Genomic DNA, 27,777 nt, shown 5'->3' with positions numbered 1-27,777 from the left:
TCATATAGAGAAACATTACGCGCGGGGGTGGTTTCACGCTAAAAACATCCTTTGCATAATTAACGAAATCGCCCTTGCCTTAATTTCCACGTTAATAGCAAATAGTTCTCTGATATAAATCAATAAGCATATTACATACTTGAGAAGAATATCCTGCAATCTTATTGGGAGTCGGTGTATCAAAAAATTCCACTTAACATTTATTGAACAATGACCGATGCTTTCAACATGCATGTACCAAACATGTGGCGTAATAACGGGGAACAAATGTATATATGTTAACCTGGAGACCTAGGTGATTTATCTCAAAAAGACTTTGCCTTCTACAAAGAACAATGAAGTGACTTTCATCGAATATTAATTTAATTGTCCCCTGAAAACCCCAGTTTCATATGATTGTACACATATAATGTAGTTGATTTATTTGTGTCACAAGTATCTTAATTGGACACTACATCCCTGTAAGAGTTATATAAAGTAGGTCTTATCATATAATCTAATGGCCATGCTTTGTAATATATGTGTACCCGGTACGTAAAGATACGCGGGGTCATGATAAAATTATCAGGAAATAAACTATAAGGCAGAAACAAGAAGGAAAATAGTAAATTTACGCACTTGTGCATGTTCAGATATGTCGGTGACAAGTATCAATAGCGAGGCTTGAAGTATATGGCACATCTTCCACCGTGTAGCAATTTATGTAACTAAATATAATTTCAACCGTTTGAATTTAAGTAAGTCTCATATTTTTTTTTGTAAAATCTTTGATTGTTGAAAATACAATATTTTGCCTGATGATAGAATGTATATCCTAATGGTTATATTACTTGATGAAAAATGTAATAGATGATCAGGTTTGTCACGAAAAAAGAAATTCTCGTCAATTTGAGAGAGGTCCACGCTTCTGTCGGTGCTTGTTGTTCATGCGATTCAGGTAACGGCGAGTGCATGTGGTATTTTTCTTTTGCGTTCATATCAAGTAGTAATTACCCACGGTATATATAAATTTACACTTTGTAATATCTTGTATATATTATTGTTGACTTGGGTACAAATAGTTAAATAGAGAATTATAACTTGCTGTATAAATGATACTGTATAATCCCTGTTCACATACCCTTAGTCTTTTTCTTTGGTAATACTGTTATTGGTGAAAGGGAAATCTCTACAATTTATCCAGATCTCACTATTCTTTTTGAATATAATTGTTTAAATTTTGTAACGTGTGCATGAATCCAGATTTTTCTCTTTTCTCTTAACTTTTCACAAATACCTCAAATATTTATTTCAGAATTTATTTACTTGGCAGCAGTGCATATATTTTGAAATAGAAAGCTTTGAAGCATGCCTTGGTTATCCGCGTGTTTCAGCAGGTTCGGTTACCCAAAATGGTACACCTCCTAATGTAGTTTGGTTATTATCTGTATTTAAAAACGAAAATGATGAAATTGTGAAAACAAAATCGGGTAACGACGTCGTGCGACAACCCTAAAAACACCATATAATTTAAAACAGGGAAAACAATTGCCGAATGGGATAATTTTGACAGATAACTGTGTGACTTAAATAAACTAAAAATGTTTGAACTTTCCTGAAATGAATTCAAACCTTTTTTATTTGTATACTAGATATTTGTTAATCTGATCAAATTTAGGAGGTGTTCAATTTTTGGTACTCAAACCTGCTGGAACATAGGCTGGATCGGGCATTCTTCAAAGCTCTCAATTGATAGATATATGCACTGCTGGTATATAACAATTTATGAAATTAAAACTGAAGGCAACTTTTTTATTGAATGATAAAAGAAGAAATCTGGATTCATGCACACTTTCAAAATTTTAACAATTATCTTCAAAAAGTGTACCAATATTGGTAGCGTCACGTCAGAATTGTAATGTAAGGTATGTAAGATAACATGTTCATGGTATTGTTGTTTTAACTAATGTTAAATAAGCAATGCATATTTTCACAAACATATGCTAACTCATAAAATTTAGATGAATTCAAAGACAACTCCAAACACACAACATACCTATATTGTGAAAATAATTTTTTTGTTGCCTTTTAACATGTAGCCAAATAGTTTATTTTTGAACAGTTAGCCAAATAGTTTATTTTTGAACAGTTATCCATTTTGTTTATCTTAAAACATCTAGTCATTTTGTTTATCTTAAAACATTTAGTCATTTTGTTTATCTTAAAAGATTTAGTCATTTTGTTTACGGACACCATGGACTAAGACAGAAACCAGAAGGTAGGCGTTCTTCGATCATGTCTTATGGATGAAATATCTGTAACATTTTTATAACCTTTTTGTTCTTTAGTTTGATTTTGAGATATTATAGCAAAGAAAACAAAACAAAATAATAATAATAAGTAATATTGTTGTAAATATACTTTTTGACAGTTCCATACTATTATACATTTCTCTTTTGCTTACCGATTTTAAGGTCAGATCATACTTGTGCTAGTAGCCTATTAGCCTTTAGGTGCATGCACTATTTTACGAATTTCTGTGTTACAGCTTTCGACATGGGGTAAATCACTGTCTGACCAACTATGGGAAAACCCAGAAGAAATCAGGCAGAAGGCGTTAGAGACTGACTTTGTGCAGGGCATCAAGACAGGAACTCTAGATCCATTAAAATTTGGTACGAACGATAAAATCTTCGAAACCCTCGTTGCCATCGCATATAGAAGTGTTCTTATCGATTCCTTTAATGTACTTCTGTAGTACTTGTCGTTAAAGAAAATTGCACCCAATAAAACGCTTCATTAAACACAGGCTTATATATCGACATATGTTCAAAATTGCAATATCATTTATACAGGTGCCTTCAGTGTACAAGATTGATCTCTACAAACAGCAACATGGCATAGAGAAAGCCGCAGCAGAAGCCAGGCAGTACCCAAATGAACTGGTATACTTGAAGTACCTTAACAAGAGGATCAAGACCTATAAAACGTATTTCAGTATAAATACTAACACCAATGGATGACTTTCAAAAAAGAAATAACCTACAATCATACGAATACATACGCGCTATTATTCGGATTAATGTTCAATCAATAACTTCATACATCCATGTCCCTGTCGTTTAAATCGTTAAGTTAAAATGTATCTGCAAAATGGAAGGGATAACACGAAAAGTGCTTTGGTTTGTGTTTTGTATTAATAAATTTTCCCTGAAAATTTCTTCATATACCGTAGATGGAGAATGGAATATGTTATATCTTTCTATGCACGTGTCTTTTCATAATTCTAATTATGGTTTCATATTCCTTTTGGTCACACTGACAGCAAAATTTAATACAATTTATCTTTCTGCATTGAATAAAATGTGCTATTTGGGAGAAAATTACATATCTTACATAATTGCTTTGTGCTAGGGAACTTATGCATTACTTTTGAGCATTTCTTCGCTGTAGCTAAGGGGAAAACATCACCAAATCCATTATTCTGGTTGTAAGTGAAGTATGTTGTGTGCTTAGCAAAGACATAACTACCCATTACTCCGTCTCACTTTAGATACCCCACGCCGTCCAATTTTATAGACCTCACTAAGTCTCATTGTAGAGAATCCACCCGAATCATTTTAGAGACCACAGTCTGTCTAAATCAGGGAATATGTACAGATACGAGTAAATACTCATTTAGTTGTCCCCACTTCCTCGTCTGATTGAGTGTTCGATAATTGTATTGCTTTTTCTTTCCATGCACTCAATGTCGTAGACAGCGAACTTGCATATATCCGAAGTTAAATCCGATTTGACTGATGAGCATAATCATCTAAAAAGTTATGATTTTCCCGGACACGTTAGATTACAGTAAACCAAATGTTTTTTATTGAGCGATTTGATTTCGAGTATTTCACAAGCAAACAGAAATTGCGTCATAATAGTTAAAATAAAAATCGTATGTCCGTACATCGCGAAATGTAATCGCCATGAACAAATAGTTCAAAACGAGATCGCGAAATGAGGTCGCCGTGATGTTTAGATATTTATCGTGATTTTCTTCGCATGCTTCTTCAGTTTGTAATAAGTCATATAGCTGTAATATTTAATATCTCTATTCCCCCTATAAAGAGTATTTTCATACCTCGACGTTTTATTGCCATTTCACAACTTTGATATCCCGTCATATTGAACTAAGTTCGAAGAAAATCGCAAATGCAAGTAAATTTTGCATGTATGAACATTGCTTAAAATTTTCAACGCAGATCCCGTTGTTTAAAAATCTTTTATAGTAAAACCAGCCTCGTATCGGTAAAACCAAATGTGAGTATTTTTCCAAGAAAAAAAGTAATTATTTCAAGCAATAAAAGATCGTGACGTCACAAGGCTGTATTGCATGGATAGCCATGTAAGCGACATGATTGTACTGTATGAGACCAGTCAGTATTGCAAACGTAGGTATGAGAGAAACATATACATTCAAATATCTTATTTTTGTGCTACTCTACTGCTTGTCATATTTTGCCCCATTTGTTTTAATTTATACTTCAGAACGTACGAAGAAGAATTCAAGAAATGACATATTAGACAACCAGAAGAGATTTCACTTGGTGATACACTAGCAGAATATACCGAATATGAGGACCATGTAGCGTCTACCATGAAATCCCCCTATTTCCTCGTCGCGATTTGTCCTTGTCTAAAATTGTGGCCCTGGATTGGACAACAAATCGCTGATGTGAGTAAGCTGTATTGCATGATAATTATTTGTGTTATATATATAAATAGGTTCTGCAATTATGAAAAAATCATGATAATAGATATAATATAGTGGTAATTACTGGTCGATAAAAATGAAAATTACTAAATGTTTAGTTGATATTTCGCTTCATGCTTTAGAATATCTATCTTCCGTAAGAACTTGATGAAAAACTATCTTTATTTACAGGGAGATTATGGTGTATACACTGCCTGGGCAGCGGGAAACTTCGATCCTAACTATGACGGATATAAGAAGGTCGACACATTGATAAGTAATGCCTGTTTTCAGGGGATAATTGAAAAGGAAACAGCAATGGAAATATATATGCAGTGTATGAAGGAAGAGTACAATTTCTTTAACTCAGAATAGAATAAAGAGCCTGCAATCTGATAAAAATTCCGCTCCGCTCTACGTCTAGTCCGCTAAACCTGACTATATTATTAGTTGTTTTTTTGCCTAATATATATTAGGAAAAAACACAAACCTAATAATTTAGGCAGGTGTAGCGGACTACTCTACGTCACGCTCCATTACAAGTTGATTAAAATCAAACTTGTAAGTCTGCTCCTCTGTACGTCATAAAACGATAGTCTGCTCCTCTGTACGTCATAAAACGATATAACTAATGTTTATATAGCTGCATCATACTTTTTTTTCTATGCCTTTAAATGATTTTCGACGCTTGATTCCTCAAACCTTATGGGTTTCAATACATTACTGAAAAAGTAATAAGTAGAAGATTTCGTCCTATTATGACACATATAACTTTAAATTACTATCAAATGATTGTTTCATCATTCTCGTTTCTACATTAACGCGACTATGTATATCACTATATGTTACACTACCATCTCCATGGACTGTCCTAAGCTTAAACCTTATTGATCAATGTGGATCATTTTTACATGTACATTAGTTTTGTATTTTTTTCATAGCTTTAATCCTTACAGTATGTCTTGTCAACGTCTGTTCAGTTTTCTTGACGAGACTTCGATTGGGAACTGTATTCAATGTCACACATAATATATAATAACATGCATGCATTGTTTTCTTATTCTTAAATAAATTTTAAGAATATGGAATTTTTGTCCTTATTTATAGTGACAATATAATAATTATAATATTTATTTCTTCATACATATAATTCAAACAATTTACAATAGTTACCAATTTCATATCAACAAACCATGTGTACATTAAGACTATATGGATACAGCTAAAGATTAGAATAAAAGAATACGTTCATGGTGAGTAAAATAAAAAATAATAATAATAAAACAAAACAAAAAACATTAATTAACAATCACAATTATTATCATATTTCCTCCATAATAGCATCGAGTAATGTAGCTTCCTTTTTCTGGAAAATAACTCAATATGACATAAAACTTGTTCATAATTTTCTGGAAAACTACATATATTTGGTAATTTACATTTACTTATAACTTTCAAAGACAATAAATTTTGTATTGATCCTTATAACAGTATGAAAATTATCAAACTATCCGTTTTTGATACGTTTCTGAGTCAACATATGGAGAAAGTTAATTTTGTCTTTTGCCATTCGCTTATGTTAAGAACACGAATTGTCCAATAAAAAGGCAAAGGAAGAATTACATAATACATGTACATGGGACAAAGAAGTAATTCCAACCGTATAGACAAAAAAAAGTCAAATTTTCGCTTCATATGAAGTAATCGTGTTCGTTTTGTGTGTCTTCATAAAGGGGTAGATCGCCTCGAAAATTTGACAATGTTTTAGTCCACATGGTTGAAATTACTTCTTTCTCCCATATTTACCATTTGAAGTAATTCGTATCCTAGAGACTTACGTTTGATGGGATCCCATGTCATCTGGAAAATCCTGTTGATATGACTTCTTTGACCCAAATTTTGTATTACAGAAATAATTAAAAATTCCAAATATCAATTTGTTTTTCATATTAAGAATGTTAATGGTATCGTGGTTGTATAATAGGAGATATCCTCAACAACCGATAGTATCGCATATACCAATAGCCTTTTTTATTACGTCGGAATGTGAACTAGCTGTCCTGGATTGGTCGAACCACAGTATGTTTCCGAGCGAATAAAGATCGTGTCACTGTTGGAAACGTCACTTCCACATACCATGTCATTTCATATGGCTTCGATAACATTTTACCTTTTTCATTTAAAGTCAACAACCGCGTGCGATAGGTTGTGACATGTGTACAAGACGTCTTTTTTGAAGCGAATTTGATATTGAGTACTAAAATATACTCTCAAGACTCTTTCATATGTGGCTATGGAGAAAAGAGAGATTCTACCCGAGGGTCACAAAATATTGCAAAACCCGAGGCTTGCCGATGGTTTTACAACATTTTCTGATCACGAGGGTAGAATATTACTATTAGGTTTGCATTTCTCTTTCATGCCTCGATGTTTTATTGCAGTTTCACAGCTGTATATCCCGCCATTTTTTTTTTAAATAGGATAACCACGACGGCATGTCAATTCTCTAATCTAGTACATGCAAAACTACGTGATATCGTCATCGCAAATCACGTTGTTTGCATATTTTATAATAAACCAGCATATATCTGGAAACCAATTACCGAGAAAAAACCTCGTGATGTCAAGGCGTCAAAACTTACTATTATTGCATGGGTAGCCATGTAACACAGCCTTAGGTGACATGAGTGTATTACATGAGACCAGTCAGTATTAGACCTGTCGTGTACATATGTAATACATCTCAGATGACATCAGTATGACACCTTCAGGTACATGTATGAAAGAAACATGAATCTGAACGATTTTTTCACATTGATTAGAACGTGGAAATCAGAAACAACTATCTATTGTAATGGATTGGCGTTTATAGGCAGTATTATTGCAATTTACTGAATGGTATACTTAAGACTTGTTTGTCCGTGAAAAACCCGTCTCCCACGGGAAATATAGGCAAACAGGTCTTTTTATATTTTTCAGTAAAATGTGATCAATGTTACAGCTAAACGGAAGACAACTACTGTACAATAACAGCATCATTATAAAGCCAATACGGCTAACAAAGGACGATGTAAATAACGAAAGCTTTTAGAACTCTTATTATGTAAAGGTATTAAATTTTAACTGTTTAGGTCAAATATGTAGACTACCACATTATGGATTTATGGTTGGTTGAATATATGATGTGATGATCCTAACCGTGATATCCAAATCAATATCGCAACGCCCTACATCGATATAACACTCAACTTTGTCTGCTAAAGGGATCACACCAATTTCTTACAGCAATGGACAACACGTTTTCGATCTTGTTGTGTATGTTGGTCTGGAACAGAGGTAATTCTTATACTTAATTATTTGTCGTGCATTATTGACCTAAAAATCGTAATATTTGATATATGATTTTCTAGGTATAAACAGCTATATTTATTGCTTTTATATGTTAATTATAAAAGATGTTTAAAGGCACGCTTCTTTTCTCAAAAATTAAAAGGACTAAGTATGATTTGGGCGCTCTTTGGTCCTCAAACCTATTTATTGTTATTCAGTGATTAAGTGTTGAATATCAAATGTCGAATATACCTTTGATATTTATGTATCATTGCATCTGTAGTTGCTATGGTATCCTTCATAATTATGCAAAAATTATGAAAATGTGGAATTGTTTTCAACTTTGACCATACTTTTTATGTTTTTCATTTAGAAACAATAGTTTGTTTGTTTGTTTGTTTGATTAATTAACGTCCTATTAACAGCTATGGTCATGTAAGGACGGCCTCCCATGTATGCGGTGTGTTGCGTGCATGTTGTGCGAGGTGCGTGTTTTGGGAGACTGCGGTATATTCATGTTGTGTCTTCTTGTATAGTGGAACTGTTGCCCTTTTTATAGTGCTATATCACTGAAGCATGCCGCCGAAGACACCAAGCAACACACCCCACCCGGTCACATTATACTGACAACGGGCGAACCAGTCGTCCCACTCCCTGTATGCTGAGCGCTAAGCAGGAGCAGAAACTACCACTTTTATAGACTTTGGTGTGTCTCGACTAGGGGACAGATCCCAGAGCCTTCCTCACAGGGGCGAACGCTCGACTCAAGGCCAAAAGTGAGGCGGTGCCAAGGGAGGCATTAGGAAAGATAAAGTCAGTTAGGAAGAAGAGAAAAGATAAGATCCTAAATTTAGTCGCCTTTTACGATCATGCAATAGGGGCAGCAGGTACAATTCTAACGCCCTACCTGCAGGGCTAAGAAACAATAGAACCCATCATTTAATAAACTTTATATTTCTCCTAAAGATGTATCTGATGTACCCTTATATTCTTTAAGATGAATAAATGTTCAAGTTTGTTCAAGATTGCGCTGCAATATTTATGAGATAAACACTTCGAGAAATAGGCAAAAGATGACACAATTTTCAAATTCACTTAATTGATTTTTGGATAATTCGGAAGGTTACCATAGCAACTGAAAACTGCAAAATTTATACATAGTCCTTTCTTAAAATATAATAACATAAAAATATATATCGATGGGCTAAGATGTGGTTATAACACCGAACAAACATCTGGCGCAGTGATAGTAAACTAACGCCCGGTATTTAAGCCGATGGCGGGAAATATAAAACGTCATGTGTTATGAAAATTAAATTTGATTTATATTAATAAAATTGTTTCAAAGATGATAATAAGTAGCGATAAAGGTAAGCTATTAATTTTTGTGACTCTACAAAGTTATCGATCTAGTTTACATTCCCATTTTAAAACTTCAAAACCTTTTCGAAAAGGTAGTAGGCCTTAAAATGTCAAAATGTTCGTCCAATTGTGACACAGATAACTTTAAATATTCCATTGATAATCTACTTGCTAATTTAATGGAAAGTAAAATCATAGATTTTAAAGCAAAGGAGAAATGAAAATATTTCTTATCTTGTGATTTAGATAATCATCTTTGAACAACCAAGCATGGCTCATGTGTATACAAAATTGAGCCTGCTACTGATTGGCTGGTTGGTTATGAATTTCAAGAGTAAACATGTTTTCTGATTGGAAATTATTCCTAGATAATCATGATATGAATATATCAATATTGATAATGAATAGGTAAAACATTAGATTTGCACCCCAATTCAAAATGGCTTCCCTGTGAGAGTTCGAGCTGAATTTTGAGGACCCCTCCTTTCTATCTATTGTTATATGAGAAAGTATACTTTAAGTATAGAACATGGTGGCTCATCAGAATTTATTAGTGTTAGAAGTGGATGCCAAAAGGTTAACACTGTGGTCTATGGAAAAGCGTTTAGTTGGTTGTTCTCTTATAGTAGTGTGACAAACAAAGCCGCCAAATACTACATTATAATCAAGTTAAGAAACCCAGATATCTCGTGTATGAAAATAACATGTAGTCTACAATGTCAATACTTATATTTGTATTTACATACATTTTGATATGTGTATGTATGATACGCATTGATAAACAAAGTTATAAAAATTTATGAATACCAAAGCATTTTTTGTTCGTGAAATAAAATTGTATGCAACTATAGCAGATTCCAGAAAGACGAATTTATATTAAACAGTTGAAAATGATGTAAACATCGTTAGTGCTTTGTTCTAAACTTGCGACTGTTTGATTTTGGTCCAATAATTGTCTCGTGATATTTGGGGCAGGATATAGAGAATCAAAGTGAATCGCGTCAGGTGTGATGAGTACAATGGTGTAAAGACGTCATACTGGCCTATTGTTAGTAATATATGATAAAAGTCTAATAGTCTCATCAGTACGAATTGCGAAGCACTTTGACGTAGACAACTGTTCTTAACTCAAAATTATAGAGACACTATGAACAATACGAATCCACTTAACATGTACTCTAAAACATACACTACAAATTACTAATTAAAAAAAATAAATATGTACGATGATTCTTAATAATGGCCACTCGATATTTCCAAATGTGCTAATCGACCCCAAGCGAAGAGTAGCCGTAAGTAAATACAGTAAACGATTTGCAATGTAATAAAAAATCAGTCTAGTTAGTTCAACAGCCAATCGCCCCGAAAATCAATGATTCAGCAACATTTTGACTGCTCCTACATCCGACTTTTACATATATTGCTATTCAAGTATTAAACGACAACAATTTTGTCCATGTTCATTATTTGTTCTTTGGGTTTTCTTTCCGGAGCTCTCTGGAACTAATCGGATGTAGTGTATATTTATAGGTCACTCGAGCTATCTCACTGAAAAACGAATCTGCCAACGGTTACATAGAATTCGCAACGTTCCTTTATTCTGAAATCTATGTTCCATTTAATGGGTTAAAATCAAATCGACAGACCAAACTGAAGTACAGTACCTTTATTCAAGTGATCAAACAGAATGAAAATATAAATATAGTGAAACCCGATAATCCGAACGCATATTATCCGGAATCAGAGTCTGCCGAAAATGTCCCAGAACGTCCTATCGTAATGTTTCATATCAACTAAGAACACATAATTCGACAGCCCGGAAAATTCGTAACGCTGGTAATTAGTTCTGCAGATAGGTTTCCAGATTATAGACGGTTCAATGCATTGCCATTTGACAGGAGTGACTGTAATAGAAAACTTGTTTGAATTCCTCTGAGGATCAAGGATGTCAATAAAACAAATCAGTTGCAATGTACCAGTAGGTATTGAAATAGGTATCTTGTAAGAATGAACTACAAATGAAAGACATCGTTTTTTCATTTAGATATCCAGGGAAATCATGTAAATTTGAAGTAAAGTTCTATCTAACACAACCTTTTGAGCGGTGAAGCAGGTTATGTGAAGCTCTAGGAGGAATATCATGATCAAGGAAAAAGTTCATGTTAGGCCGATAATCAAGGGTTATGAGGTCGGAACAAATGGATATTCAACTAATGATTAAAAAGGCATTATCAACCACATAGGAGTTTAGACCAACTTTGATCTATATCAAACAAGTTGAGTTTATTATTATAGATTACTTGAGATACTTAGTACAGCTGTACTACATTGGTATATTAAGACATATTAAATGCCATTATGTAAAACAATATGAAATACAAGGATATGCATACTCCGATCAATGTTTTAAATTAGTATACAAAATATCTTAACGTACAACCGAAAATTTTCGAGAGGATGATATTTTCTCGATATCGGGTCATTGGTTTAAACGTAATGATTGAATCATAGAACTTAATTAGTGGTACAAACTCGATAGTTAGGGTGCTATATTTAATACTGCATTTTTTCAAACGTCCACTCTCTATTTAGACTCTCTATCTAGCATACACTAATTATTTTGCGTACGCTTTATTAAGCGTACACTTTCTATGTATAGTGACTCTCTATTTGGCGTATATTTTATAAGCGTACACTTTCTATTTAGCGTTCACTCTCTATTTAAGGTACATTACGATTGCGTGCAATATCTTCTTAACAAAACATATATTCAAGTTTGTACTTATTCAACCCAATGCCGTTAAACAACCAAACTTCTTGGGGACTTTAGGTACTATGGAATTATTACGTCATTGTACCAGCCAATCATAGACGATGTTAAAAACGACGATGTCATTTTTACGCTATGAGGAAATAACGTAAATGTTTAGGCCAATGGAAATACTAGTTACATAAGTGTTTAAGAAAGATTAGGTAATAAATGTTTAAACAACTTTACATTATAAACCTTGAGTAGACGAAACTCTCCCTATATATAACATTATCTCCTTACACTATTTCAAATTAATGTCGAACAGACTGTTTAACATATAAGTGTAAACGGCTGGTATCAACAGGGTTGACTGTAATACAATCCTTGTTTTAATTGATCTGGGGATCAAGAAAATTAGAACACACCATGTAAACAGGACAATTCAATCTGTACCTTCAAGCACTAGATACTTATAAGTCTTCATGGTGGATATATGTGTGTAGTCTTGGTATTTAGTTATGAATAATATATTGGGACAATCTCTGGGATTGCTTTTACTGAGAGATCGATAACACATTTTCATTAAGAGTCTTGTTTCATATATAATTGATTAGGAAACTTAACTCAATTTAATAGATAATGACACAATATGCCTAGGTAAGGTATTTTCAATTCAATTTTGAACCATACTTTTTGAAACTGAATCATAACGAACGTATAGTAGGGGAGGCGAAATAAGTTCCCGTGTACCCCTCTGGCAGTTTTTCGAAACATGTTTTTTTAGGACCGGTATGATGGCTAGTTTCATTTTATGCTTGTTGCCATTGGCAACTAATATCCCACGGGGGTCATATGGCGGACATTTATTAAAGATGACAAATTCGCATATATGCGGATAGATAGACAAGACAACACACAGAGGCAAATAAACACATTTTTGTTATGTGACTAAAACATGCTTAATACTATAAAATCATTATAATGACGTTACGTTTCATCAGTTTTGTGAAATGACGGGAAAATAATGAAATGTTCAGTTGATATTTTTTCACTAAAATCGATAAATGTCATTATTATCATCACAAAAAATAAGGGATAAATCAGCTGGTAACAGTCATTTCGAATTAAATTAATTCTTGTGAAAATATATGTGTACTATAAAAAGATAGATCGCATGGGTTAGGTTGGAAAAAGAATGGGAAAAAAATAAATTAAAACTCCAAATATTGTTGGAAAAAACCCCATTGTAAGTAATTTTGAACTGAACTGCCTCTTGTCTAAACATAGGTGCCTTGTAAAATATAGATTTATATTTTTTAGCAGAAGAAGCAAGATGGACTCCCGCCCCCCTCCCAAAATTACAAAAAGTACATACATTGTATATCCGGATCCAGTAAACATCAAAGGCTATGTTTTATCCATGATACAGTCAGTTCCAAGTTAACGTAATTATCGGTTTCCTTTTAGTGAAAACAACTGGAAAACATAGTACGATTTAATAAATTATCGGTTCAAGTAAAGAGCCATTGAGTTCGAATTATTCTCCTTGAAATTTTGGATATACCTCCCACTGAAAAGACGTGTACCATTGCAATGCCTGCTCGCATATAGTTAAAAACTACAAATAAATATATGTCTGCTGAGGAGGAACAGTAACAGACAGGGCCACCACAACTGGACCCTAGAAAAACAGTCCATCAGAATGAGATGACAGGGACCGGAGGTAAAAGTCGGTGAAAGTAGATTGACCACGCCAGAAGGCAGCAGACACGATTCATAATCCCTAATCTTGCATTTCGACCCAGATTGATCATTCGACTGCTTATAAGCAATCCTGATCACCTGAAATAATATCCATCTGGAGATGGACTGGGCTAAGAAATCTTTCTGACCATGCTTCATAGGCAAGAAAGGTACCTCGGCCCCTAGTTTTATCAAGGTAAAAGCTAAGCATCCGACACGCGCAAAGCAACCGATCATTCTCCTCGACTCAATAGAGACTGTCAAGGAAGAAATCCTCATAAGATCCGGCCACAAACCATGAATCTGATTTTTTGCCAAAAAGGCAGGATCAGTGAGTAGGATAACGACAGAACTATCTCTGGCCCAACGAAGGCATGAACAGTGAACAGATGGATATCACTCCTCCTACGGCCTGAGGTCTAGAAACCGACACCTTCAGTGAATGTAGCTAACTGCCGTACCATATGCCTGTCCAGACTGAACCCTATAATCATGGCAGACAAAGAGGTGGAATACCCTACCTCTGGTCTACCATGGAAAGACAGTACACTGGAAATAGCCGTGTGATAGCCTGGAATAGTACCAGAGGCAAGTTTGCGTTCCCTAAACTAATAGAGAAGGAAATCCGCAATCAGCTGGACAGAGGTCTTGACCGAATCAATTTTCTAATTGATAAATCACCCACAGAATATCTACGGCAGGTGAGGAAGACCTTATTGATCGGACCTGACTGAGCGAGGCCTCCTGAGATAACTTCCACGCGTGAAGGTGGAGGATTGAGGCAGCCGCCGGAGATTTGTTCTAAGTTGGAAAACCAGAGGAACATCCACCAGAAACGACAAGAACAAGGTTGTCTCGGTCACAGGGGCGCTAACAGAAGGAGGGAACAATAATGCTTCCGAAACTTTTATTAGAACCCTGCCCACCAGATTGAATGAAGGGAATGCATAGGCATGCATCTCCTCCCAATCCAAAGATAGAGCGTCCACAGCCCAAGCCATTTAATGTGGCACCGGAGAGACAAAGGTTGGCACCTGGTTGTTCAGTGACAAAAATATCTATATGAGACCTATCCCATACCTAGCAAATGCCCTCGAAGATCGAGGAATTCAGCTGCCGTTCTGTCAGAACTGGCTTGCGGCGCCTGGAAAGAGTATTCGCCAGAACATTCAACCAAAGGACTTGAGACATTGCCCCCTTTCTTTCCAGATACGCGACAACTGTAGAGTTGCCCGTAGCCACACAAACCATCTTGGAATGTAGAATCTCCTGAAAAGCAAGCAGAGCCAACAGAACAGCCCTCATCTCCAACACGCTGATATGGTCGGAGAGCTGATCCCCAGACCACTCCCTCGACCGGCAATGGCCGTCGAGGTAAGCCCACAACTTGGCATCCGTGAACAAGGTCATGGTTGGAGCTGGCTTGGACAACGGAAATCCCTGGAGAACGTAGTCTTTTAGAGTCCACCACCGAGTAAAATCCTTCACGGACTGGTTGAGAGTCAACATCATCTCCGATTCCTGCAAGCAAGGATCAAGTTTTCGAGGAGGAACCTCTGGAAAGGTCTGATGTGAAGTATCCTTAGGGGGACCACATCTGCCAAGGAGTTAAGATAACCCAGAAAACTGAGAAACTAACGCCGACGAAGGTCAGAGCAAGATCTCTGGCCTTCTCGAACTTCTGCAAATGTGGAAGGGCAATACCCTGTCGGAACGGTTTCCCAGGAAGACAAAGTCCGGAGAAGGGAAACCTCGGACTTCTCTCTGGAAGGAATGAAGTCGACTTTGAGCAAATATTTAAGGATCAGACGGGAGTTCTCCTCCAAAGATTCCCGCACTAGGTGCAGCATAAGGGAATCGCCGAAATAGATGTGGATATTTATTCCCCTGATGTGCCAAAACCCCTACTCCAACCTGCAGCAGCTTGGTGAATAACAAAGGGGCAATCGTGAGACCGAAAGGGCTTAGTTTTGTGCTAATGGACAGTGCTATCGTGTCTTCAAGACAAAACATTCAAGAAGAGTAATTCGAACTCAATGGTACTTTTCGTTCTGGCATGAGTGATAATTTATGAAAAATTCTATGTTTTCTAGTTGTTTTCACTAAATGGAAGTGAATTATTTCGGTGCTGACCACGTACTAGTTGTAATTGGGAACTGTCTGAATCAAAGATAAACGATGTTAACTAGCTTTTGGATGTTTGCGGAATCAGGGAATATGTAATTTATGTAAATATGTGAATTTTTTCCTCTATGAGTGGTGGTGATGGGATTGGGGATTGGTCTCCACGCATCTTCCGCTAAAACATAAAATCCTTGTATAATGCACATACACAATACACATATGTTAAGACAAGAGTCAGTTAGTTCATGTTACAATGTGTTTTCAGTTAGTTTAAATACATTTTTATGAATTACTGTTATTTTTTTTAGCATTTTCTATTCGGGGTGCGGGATTGGGGTGGATAGATTCCTCTCTTTCCCATTAGTCAAGCGATATATCTTTTCATAGTGCACATATGTTTACACAAGTTATTTTCGAAATGACTGTTACAAAATTTTTTCCGTAAATTTGTTTCTTGTGATGACAATAACGACATCGATTTTTTATTGAAAAAGGCCGAAAAATTATTTTCCCGTCAATTATTACAACTAAGAAGACGTAACGTCATTATTATGATTTTATGGTATACAGCATGTTTCTATCACATAACAAAATTGCGTTTATTTGCCTATGTTTGTTGTTTAGTTCTCTATTTATGCACGTAATGCGAATGTGTCATTTTGGTCATTTTTGATAATTGAAATCCATGATGCCCGCCATATGACCCCCATGATACATTAGTTGTCAATGGCAACAAGCATATGATCAAACTAGACATCATACCGGTCCCAAAACAACATGTTTCAAAAATTTGCCCGAGAGATGCATGGAAACTTATTTATCCTCCCCAACTAGTAGATATCTTTGTAAATTTAAAATTCCCAATAAAGACTGGCATATGGAATAATGTCCCTCGCGAGGAAAGGTTATGTCCTCTCTGTACAAATGGTGTTGGAGATGAGTATCAATATCTATCTATCTATATATTCTTTATGAATCTGTTGTAGCATTATGAGAAATTTATATACCAAGATACTACTTAACTGATTGTTATGTCCATCCATTATTTCTATCATTAATTTATTTTTTATGACCTCTTCAGTCTTGTTAATATCGAACAGACTGTTTAGCATTTAATCAGTGTAAACGGCTGGTATCAACAGGGTTGACTGTAATGCAATCCTTGTTTTAGTTGTTCTGGGGATCAAGCAAATTAGAACACACCATGTAAACAGAACAATTTAATCTGCACCTTCAAGCACTAGATGATTGTACTTCTTTATGGTGGATATATGTGTGTAGTCTTGGTATTTAGTTATGAATAATGAATTGAGACAATAACTGGGATTGCTTTTTACTGAGAGATTGATAGACACATTTTCATTAAGAGTATTGTTTCATATATAATTAATAAGGAAACTTTACTCAATATGATAGATAACGACACAATATGCATAGGTAAGGTATTTTCAATTCAATTTTGAACCATACCTTTTGAAACTGAATCATAACGAACGTAGATATCTGTGTAAATTTAGAACTTCCAATTTAAGATTCCCAATAGAGACAGGCAAATGGAATAGTCCCTCCCGAGGAAAGGTGATGTTCCCTCTGTACACACTGTGTTGCAAATTCAGTACCACTATCTATATATTTATATAAATATCATTATGAAACTGTTGTAGCATTATGAGAAATTTATATACCAAGATACTACTTTACTCATCATAATTTTCACAAAGAGAAAGGGATGTTCACTATATGCAATACAGCTTCATTAAGTAAAGCAAGTCGTTTTATTCATAGAGTAATTAAGCTTCTAAATATATAAGGAAAAATAGAATTTTGATTGGCATGTCCATCCATTATTTTCTTCTTTAATTTATCTTTTTGTGACCTCTTGTTACATATGTATATATGTCACGGGTGAATTAATCTTGATTGTTGGTTTGGGAATAGTCAGAATAAGCCCTAGGACTATTTGGTACATTAGGACGCGAGGTCTATGCGCTGTTGATAGATTACTTTAAATATATTTGTTAGGCTATGTTATGGAGATATATTAGTAACACAAAACACGTATTATATTCTAAATAAACAGCGAAGATGTTTGTGTTCTCACTCCATAACATAGAAATATATTTCGATAATCCTTGTAAATAAACATTTTTGCTTGTAAATCTACCTGGAGATTAACAAAATAAATAGTTTTAAACCGTTTGATTAAAACATACGAATATAAACACCTATCATTACTAGAATAAATCGTATTCAAGATTTTTAAAAATTATGTATTAGATCATTTTAACCCAGATTGCAAATAGAATTCATCCATTGTTTAACGTAGCGATGAATTAACTTGTTTCAGGTTGTATTTCGATCTCGAGTACAGCATCGCCATTCTTCGTCTCCGATAACACATGCACCTGGTCATCTTGTAAATCACACTGTGAGAACAGGAATGGGAGACTGGTTGTGTTAGACACGCCGTCCAAGTATGACCTTGTGGAACATTACCATGCCAACATCCTGTAAGTTAATTATATAATTCTTCATAATATTATTAAGTCATACTGAACTTATTAACTGTAGTTTGTTTATTTTTATTTTCCAAAAGGAAAAAACATATTCAATAGACATGTGAAAAAACGATGTCGTTAATTTTATGATATCTCGATATCTTTATATGCATGTCTTATACGTCAGCGGAGGACAGACCTTATCCAGAGCTCCTGGAAAATAGCTATTGGATTAAGCCTTGTTGGCTTACCATAATATATATCTGTTTGTAAGACAATTGGTAGCTGCGTTAGCTTGGGTACTGCTTTGTCTCATTAATGTTGATGACAAAAGAAGGATTGCTATGACTAAATAGATACGATATAAGACCTTGGCGTTAAATGATGTTAACTATTTTTCTTGAATTGAAATTGAAAGCATAAAGCATATCTGACGGATACATATGCAAGACCACACACTTGTGTTTTTCTAACGAATCAGAAAGCACGAGTTTATTGTGCGGACGAATATATTCACGAGTGCGCGGAGCGCACGAGTGAATATATACGTTCGCGCAATAAATGAGTGCTTTCTGATTCGTTAGAAAAACACAAGTGTGTGGTCTTGTTTTTATCACATACCTTCCCTATTTGATGTAGATCGTTTTATTGACTTTGAGATGATTAACAAAAATCCAAATGTTCAGTTCGCTTCGTCTTTCAAAAACCGGTCTGAACCAGTTTCGGTACAAGCCACTGCCTTGCTTGTCAGAGAGAGGAGAGAAACTGCTACAAAGTGTAGATTTTGCAAACTATCTCGTTTTTCGAATTGAGTCAGGAAATTATAACTCAACAAGTAAGATACAGGTTTTGATTTTTATATATGACAATAATTTCTCGTTAAGATTTACAACAATTACTTGTAAAATAAGATAAAAAAACACAATAACATAGTAAATTCTCCCAACTCGCGATATCATGGTCTGATCGTGACGTCACCGACACCGGTCACACACTCAAAATTTCCCACGGCTTAACTTCAGTCAGAATCGGAGTCCGGTAGCTGAGCTATACGTTTGTACTTGCGAGGAGGTGAAGTGTTATGAGATGTTGTATTTTTTGACTGGGATGATATTTGGAATGAGATATTGAAAGTTCCACCACTGATATTTGCACCAGAAAACATTCCCGTCGCAAGATTTTGTAGGCTTACGTCTTTCTCACAACACGTGGTGACATCTGGTAAACTCTTCCTGTGTGGTGTTTCCGTCATGGTCATAGGCCTGTGTGATACTGTGGAAGTTACACTGGAAGCTACACTGGAGGATGCAGCAGACTTTTTCACATTTTGAAGAATTTCGCACATTTCACGCTGTTGGTTAAATGAGGCGACGGCATAGTTATTTACGCTATTTACGTTTTTGTGACCAGATAACTGCATAATTGTCGTAGGAGCAACACCTGAATGAAGGAGTTTTGTACACAGAGTCTTTCTCAAGGATTGGTTTGTTTTCTTACCAGTTAAACCAGCATTACTTGCCATTGTTTTCATCATTACACCAAGTTTGTTTCTTCCGACGGGTTGATTTTTGAACCACTTCTGACCACTGTTGTTTTGATTAACAGCAACGTAAAATGGAGATTCCGGTGTATTCATCGCCTGAGGTCGATGCTTTGCGTACAGTTTGTAGGCCTCGATCGGACATCGCGATTTATTTTCAGGATTTCCAAACTGTTTCGGATTAAACGATCTCATGTGAGTACTGTTTCCCCCTCTTGTTTTTGTTGTTCTTTCGTTAAATTCCAGGTATTCTGATCCAGTTTCATCGTGCTTCAATTCTATATCTCCCCATTTTAATTGTCTGTTTTCATCACACCCCCTGAACCCCAAAAGTTTAGTGTTATTGAACCAGACGGTGTTTAGCAAAGCATGTGGGTTGTCATGACCCAGCTGACCACATTCCCACAACATTTCCTCCTCGTTGTCTGAGACAGGCTGAGCTTTATTGGGACTGTCCTTTCTGTTTCAACTCTTTACGCCGAGACTGAAGTAACTGACGACTCGTGGCAAATAAATCTGAGGTTAAAATGTTGAAACTATAACCATTTTCTCTCAGATAGCGGTCGATACCCCTGTGAAAGCTGGTAAGAGTATCAGGCTCATAATTAGAACCATCATTCTTCTGAAGGGACAGCGAAAACCCACCAATGTATGTATCTAGTTCAAATGGCAGAATCTGAAGAACTTACCTGGGGTCGGACCTAGGAGGAGCTTGGATCCAGTCTTTGAATCTTTTAATGCATCCCTCAGTTTTCTTAACAGTGTTTTCATTTCTTTTACTCATGATGTAATTTCTCAGATCTGAGACACCGGAAGTGTAAATATTGGATGGAATAAGGTCATCGGCGTCGTCTAAATCAGATGAAACATGGCCATGGGTATCGGGGGTGGGGTCAGGAGGAGGGGGAGCACAAGACGCGATGGTCGAGGATGATGAACTAGATCTAATTTCATTTCCAGACTTCGATGTTTCGTTACCTTCAACTTGAGGAATGCTTGATTCATCATCTGTCTCTGGATCCATCAGTAAATCATGTAAAATGTCGAAATCCCCAACAAATGCCATTATAAACAAAGCCAACACCGGCTCTGATAACAAGGTGTAAGCAGACGACAACTTGTTGTTATTTGCTGCCAACATCCTCCTATTAATATTCCAAATTTAAATTCTACCCAGAACTATTCTAAGTCCACAACATTATTTTTATTAATTTATATTTCAAATAAAGTACAAAAATAAAATTTACAATCTATTAAGTAGCAAACTTTTTTTCTTCCCAAAATAAACCAATGCAATACAAGGGAATTCCCCTAAAAAGTAGTTCCGGCTAGTAGGTGAATACAACATTCCGTATTATACATGTGCAATACAAAACAATGTATTTCATGGTCTGAAATTTGCTTGTATTACTATAACCAGATTCAACAGGTACGTGATAAAACTGGAATACATTTGTATTAGAATCGACACTTGATGTGAAGTATTCTTTTTTATGAGTCGTTAACTACAGTTATCTAATTTTAATATATTTCAGATCTTCTATCGAACTGTTTATAGGGTTATATACCACAACAACAGATTGTACACACTACACATGGATCAACGGTGACCTGTTGAGTTGGAGTAAATGGGACATGGCCATTGATGAACCCAATGTTTGTGACACAGACTTCTGTGTTAGAGTTTACAGAGGTCTATTCAGAACCACTCACTGTAGCACAGGACACAAAGCTTTGTGTGAAATTGGTAAGTACTCTGTATTTTCACATTACAGAGTTATCTGCCCTTGCGGGTAGGCATTGATTGTGAAGTCATGTGTTTGCGAGCGTATCGTTATAATTTTCAAAGAAAACGTCGTGAATTGCGCCTACAAATAAAGACGTCACAATGAATACCTACCCGCAAGGGAGCTAACCCTGTAATATGCAAAGACGGATTAGTCATACAAATTAAACTTGTGCATGGAATTCATGAGTAAAAACTTAAATTGGAATCCATTCAAACTTGGAGGGAACCTCCACCTGTTGGTTGCAACTCTTTTACATTGATAAATTCCCAATAAACAATAACAATAATAACAATTGTCTTAAAGGCGATCTCGTTTCTTGCTTCATCCAAATAACATTACATAAACGTTAACCGGGTTTGGACTTAGTCAAGTGATTAGGTTACTAACGGATAGAAATCTGACTTGTGTTCGGAGGTTCTAGGTTCAAGCCCTCTATACCCCTTCTTATTGCAGTTCAAAACAACTCATTTATTACATTGTAAATAAAAAATATCATGAAAAACGTTTATCACTCGACCCTGTCTAGTTCTTCGATAGTCAATAGGAAAATACCCTTTAGCACCATAGGTTTTCGGGAATTAGAAATGTTTCTGCCAAGGTATGAAAAGTTGAAATTATTTTATTTCATTCAATTCATGCTTACAACCAAAGAGACAAATATTTCTTTTCATCCCAACGATATAATGATGTTTTCAGTTATAACCGAATCATCTATATCCATGCCATCTGCAACTACATCGATAACAACAGCGACAGAAACGAGTTCATCAAGGGCAACGATGGGTTTGACTGGAACATCAACAATACAATTATCTACGTCAACAACCAAACAAAAAGTTGAAAGTAAAAAAACAACCTTTAAATCACCATCAACATCAATGTCGTTGACAACATTTATGACGTTGATAAAGACTAGTGCTGCAAAGGAATCGTCATCTCAATTTCCCATTCAAAAAACCACTTCTACAGAGTCAAATACGCAGAATGCTGCTAATTCGGCAGCAGTGATTACAGCAACGGATATGTCCTTAACGGAAACGGAAGCAACAAACACGGCACATATTCAAACCTCCTCTGATCCTCCAAAGACCTATGATTCCTGTAGAGAGATTCAAGTTAACGTAATACAACTTACGCAAGCAGAGCTTCAAGAAACTGTAGATCTGTTGAAAGCACAACTCACGATTCAGAAGAAAAGTACTTCAATCGCCTTGCGTAAACGGATCAGTGTTTACGACTCGAGACCTTCTTGTTTAGCAATGGGAGGCGTGGCTGCTGCGATCTTCTCTGTCCTGATTGGATGGATTGTTATTCCTGACGTCATCTCATTGTTTACGTATCTTTACAGCAATGTAAACAAATCAAATACCATCAACCCTTGAACTATGCTAACGGGTAAGGTACGCTAACTCCTGCGCAGCCTCGATATTGCAGTGGTTACTATAAATGCTCAATAATCTCCCGTGTACTATGGTACTGAAGGCTCTGTGTGCGATAAAAGATGAGCAAGGTGTGTTTAGTTCTTTGATGTACATTACAATGAAGCGTTTGCTGACTTGTGTGTTCCTTTTCAGAACAGTAACCTCTGAAATATATAAGAAGTCTCCAACATGTTAATTAGAACCTTCCATTCTTGTATTGTATCGGCATGTTTAACCTTGAACCTGTCATTTGTCGCGCGGAACCTAGCCTTCGCAGTGTTGACATGTTAAATCAGTAAGACACTGATGGATTATGTAATGTAATTTCATAAAATATGCAATTTCATTATATTGATAATACTTTGAAAATAGTTTTCCAGAAAACCGATCTGGCCCCATTTTCTCGAAACAAACTTAAGTCATACATTTTCATATAAGTTACATAAGGAGAAAAACTTAAGTTTAGACATAAGTCTGCACTTAAGTTTCGAGAAATCGGGGCCAGGTCTTAATTTATATATATATATATATATATATATATATATATATATATATATATATATAATAACATGATTTTACGTAGTGAGTAACATGTAAACCATATTTGACCCCGGTGAGTTAAACAAAGATTTTAGTTAATTTTAGTTAATTTTGGAAAATTCAGGGGTAGAAAAAGAATCATTCCCGACCTAGACAGTAGAACAAGGATATCTCCCTCCCCCCATCCTTAGGAAGAGATTCATGACAAGCCGCGGGTTAGACAGTCATTAATCACCTCCTTTGGTAGACATTTTTCTGTACTAACCTGAATGTAGTAGGGAAAGATCATATTAAATAAAAGTCCAGGTAAATCTGAACCAAATAATTGTAGCGGTATTGAACTTGGTCGATCATCACAGACCAGGTAGCTCAGCCGCAGAACATTCGGCTAGTGTTCGGATGTCCCAGGTTCGAATCCCGGTCTGGCCGCTATATTTTCTCCTTTCCTGTAACATAACCATGTAGTCAATCTCAGTTGATAATTTATGAAATAAACTTAACCTTAATTGGTGACATACTGACTTCATTAATTATAGACTGTTTTACTGTTAATTCTCTGTGGCTCTTTTGTTATAGATTGATAACGGTGTCCGTTCTAAAAATACAATCCCAAAGAGTGTATACTTCAAACATGCTCCATCGTCGACAGATCATAAGCGATGCTCTTCATTTGAGCAATAATTGGTGTTCACTCTTGTGAATATATGTCTAATTAACACAAAAATGCACACAAAATTTAAAATGAAAAACACTAGAATAATTGATTTCCTTTTCCTGCACCACATCCTGTCACTTTATAGTGACAGCACTAAGAAGGAGCAGAAACCACTTTTAGAGACTAGATCTGATCGAGATCAATGGCATACATACATATACGTCTTCTATCCGGTGTCTTACACCACATCATTCATCCAAAAATTCATCGACATCAAATGCTTCTTCACCAAGCAACCGTGATGAAGTCACACTTACGTTAATTACTATCCAGTGACATAGTTAAGTTCGTTAGAGTATCCACTGGTGCAGAGATAACAACAGAGATATATTACTTCTGTGGACCGCACACTCCTGTTGATGTGGATACTATCAGCAACTGGTAATGTCAATTTATTGTATTCTATATCATAGTTTTTCTGTAAGTATTAATAACGTGTCGATTTGGTTTTGTTCTTATATCATAAAGAGAAATATCTTAAGATTAAAATTACTTTTATTGACATATAAAGGGGGATTATTGGGATAGAAATTAAACTATAATGTTTGAAATAAAATGAGATATGTTTTAAATCTCTCTTTGTTACACAAACACTGGAAAACACTGTTTATTTAAATAATTTGTCTACTAAAACCTGAACTTGGTGCTTTTCAATATGTTATCTTTGACAGTCAATTTTGAATCTTGGTTTGGACGATTTTTCTTGGATGATTAATTGCAATGTGATTAAAATACATGTCCTTAATATCAAGTACGTTTGATAAGAAGATCTGATAACTTTCCATTTGGGGTCACATTTGGGAATGGCCATTTAAATTGTTGCTGCCAGAATCTTGACTAGGGCCAAAACAGGTTGATAAAAACTGTATAATTATTATCTCTTCCAAAAAGCATAACAAAGCTTAATGTATATGCATATGTATATTGGGACGAAACGGCGTTTTCAATAAATGTAGCATGGTATACATATATTTGATCTGAAGTATATGGGTATGAAGGTCATCCGAACATTACCCCTCATGGGATGTTGTCAGATCCTCTATCTAACGACTTGGTTATAAGGATCTGTATTGAATGAACCTTGGAAATTATTGTCCCTTTGGAAGTTCCTTATACGTTATTTTCCCCAATACTTCTATTTGAAGTTTTTTTTTTATTTCCAAAATTACTAAAACAATTTAACAATTAGTTATGAAGCTGATACACTTTATTCTAATAATTGGATAACTATATAGATTGTTTAAATGAAAAACCGTTCTTATATATGTATATATAATATACCGCGCAATTAACCCTTAGACTGCAAAGTTTTTGACATCGCCAAATTCGAACTGTCAAATAGCCGATCTGCCAATTATGACGTTATGGCAATTACGACGTCATTTCATGTTTACGTTGTTTCTTCAGGAGATTAACTTAATGCATATACGCTGACACAGACACTCGCCTTAATGATTATTAGAAGAAAGAAAATATGAATATTTTTTTTTAACTATATTAATATACTAATACTTATTATATCATACTTACACATTTCATATGTTTCTGTTTTTAAATATTACAAAGGCGAGTTTATGACGTATGAAAAATGATGAATCCAGCAAAGTTGAATTATATTGTATGTATACACGCCACTGTGCTATATTGAACTAACTAACAACACAAAGAGAAGTTTTTTTCTCAAGATCAACCGTAAGTCAATTTGACATACATGATATATTTATTAACTTATAAAATAACGTTAAAAGTTTTTGAGTGAAATCCCGTGTATTTCGGAAACAAAGTTTACACAACACAGACCTATATACATAATTCTTGTATTTTAGTTGATGGTGTAGATTTAAATCTACATTTCTATGCATTGGTGCAATCGAATAAATTTTCTATGCAATCCTCTCCTGCATAGCGTACATGCAGTTCGGCTTCGGCACCTGATTTACCGCGAGCGCGGCTAGAGCATACGCAACAGTCTTTTTCCTTCCGTTGCGGGAGGACGTCTACATGACATCTCCTCGGTCTCGGTCTTGCTTCCTGTGCATCGGGCTGAAATCCAGCTAAATCTTCTATGGCCATCTGAATAAACTTAAGCCTTGACACCACTGTATCCGACGTGTTGTTCTTTTATGAAATATACGCATTCATCATAATTCGATGAAACAGATGCAATACTACTTTTCCCAAACCTTTTTATTGCGTCGAACGCAGCTATATGCGCTCATCACAGCGTCAGACGAATCGATAGCTCCCATGTACCTATTATATTGGTGAATTATGTTTGGGCGTCCGATCTGGAGGTCCTGAGCAGGAAGGAAAGTGCTCAATATACGCACTGTTTTTTTTACCCACTTCGTCTTTGTACGCTACACAAAGAACATCTCTCTGGCGCATGTAAATGAAAGTGCCAGTATGGGGGTCTGCCTGCTGAAAGGTACGCGGCATTGGGAGATATTTTCGCGTGTTAGAATTGTATTGCGTGATGCAAGATTAAGAGAAGTGAAATAGCTATCGCAGAATACATGGTAGCCTTTGTGAAACAGGGAGGTTTCTCTCAAGAGACTTTCCACGACATGAGTTCCTTGCAACTCTCCTCTTGGTGTTGGATCAAATTGTCGCCCTCTGTAAATCATCATCCGGATGACGTATCGTGTTGCCGCTCACACAGCATCCAGAAAAACAGAACTTGATACCGAATTTGGCTGTCTTGGTTGGGATATACTGACGCAGTATAATATGACCTCTTGCAGACACTAGCGTCTCGTCGACACATAGCTCCTGATTGGGTATCAAAAACCTTTGAAACATTCTGTTAATGAAGGTCAGCAGTGGTTTGAAGCATGCAGCTGGATCATATGCTGGATGTTGCAAAATAATAAAACATTCTAATAAACATGTCACATGAAAAGTTGTATACATCGTACAATTTCTATAAATTGCTAAGTCTTTAACTGTATCGTATTACAACATTCAGGGGCGGCAAATTAGCTTTACAATTCCATAGAAGGAAGTATGACAGGCTTTTAGTCTCTGTTATTTAATGAATGCTCACATTTCATATTTTATATAAAAACATAAGACTGAGTCTAAGCTATATCACTCAATAACACATACATGTCTGTCTGCCAATCTCCGATATAATCAGCCACGAGCAGGAACTTTAAGATGTGTTGGAATGTATTCCTAGAAGAAAATGTCTTAAACCTGGATGAAAGTCTTAAATTCCTGGAGGTCTTTCTTACAATTTCCAT

General features: G+C 35.6%; 1 protein-coding gene and 1 pseudogene across 1 annotated transcript; both read right to left on the bottom strand.

Annotated features, from left to right (window-relative positions):
• Positions 1-19,536: 19,536 nt before the first annotated feature.
• On the bottom strand, positions 19,537-20,504 carry LOC138333250 (uncharacterized). Its single transcript, XM_069281510.1, has one exon. It carries the CDS (start codon positions 20,475-20,477, stop codon positions 19,545-19,547), a length of 933 nt encoding a protein of 310 aa, XP_069137611.1. The 5' UTR covers positions 20,478-20,504; the 3' UTR covers positions 19,537-19,544.
• Positions 20,505-26,378: 5,874 nt separating this feature from the next.
• On the bottom strand, positions 26,379-27,777 carry LOC138332563 (piggyBac transposable element-derived protein 4-like; annotated as a pseudogene).

Source organism: Argopecten irradians, chromosome 10 (assembly GCF_041381155.1).
Source record: "Argopecten irradians isolate NY chromosome 10, Ai_NY, whole genome shotgun sequence".
NCBI lineage: Eukaryota > Metazoa > Mollusca > Bivalvia > Pectinida > Pectinidae > Argopecten > Argopecten irradians.
This window is presented reverse-complemented; position numbering and strand designations above follow the sequence as displayed.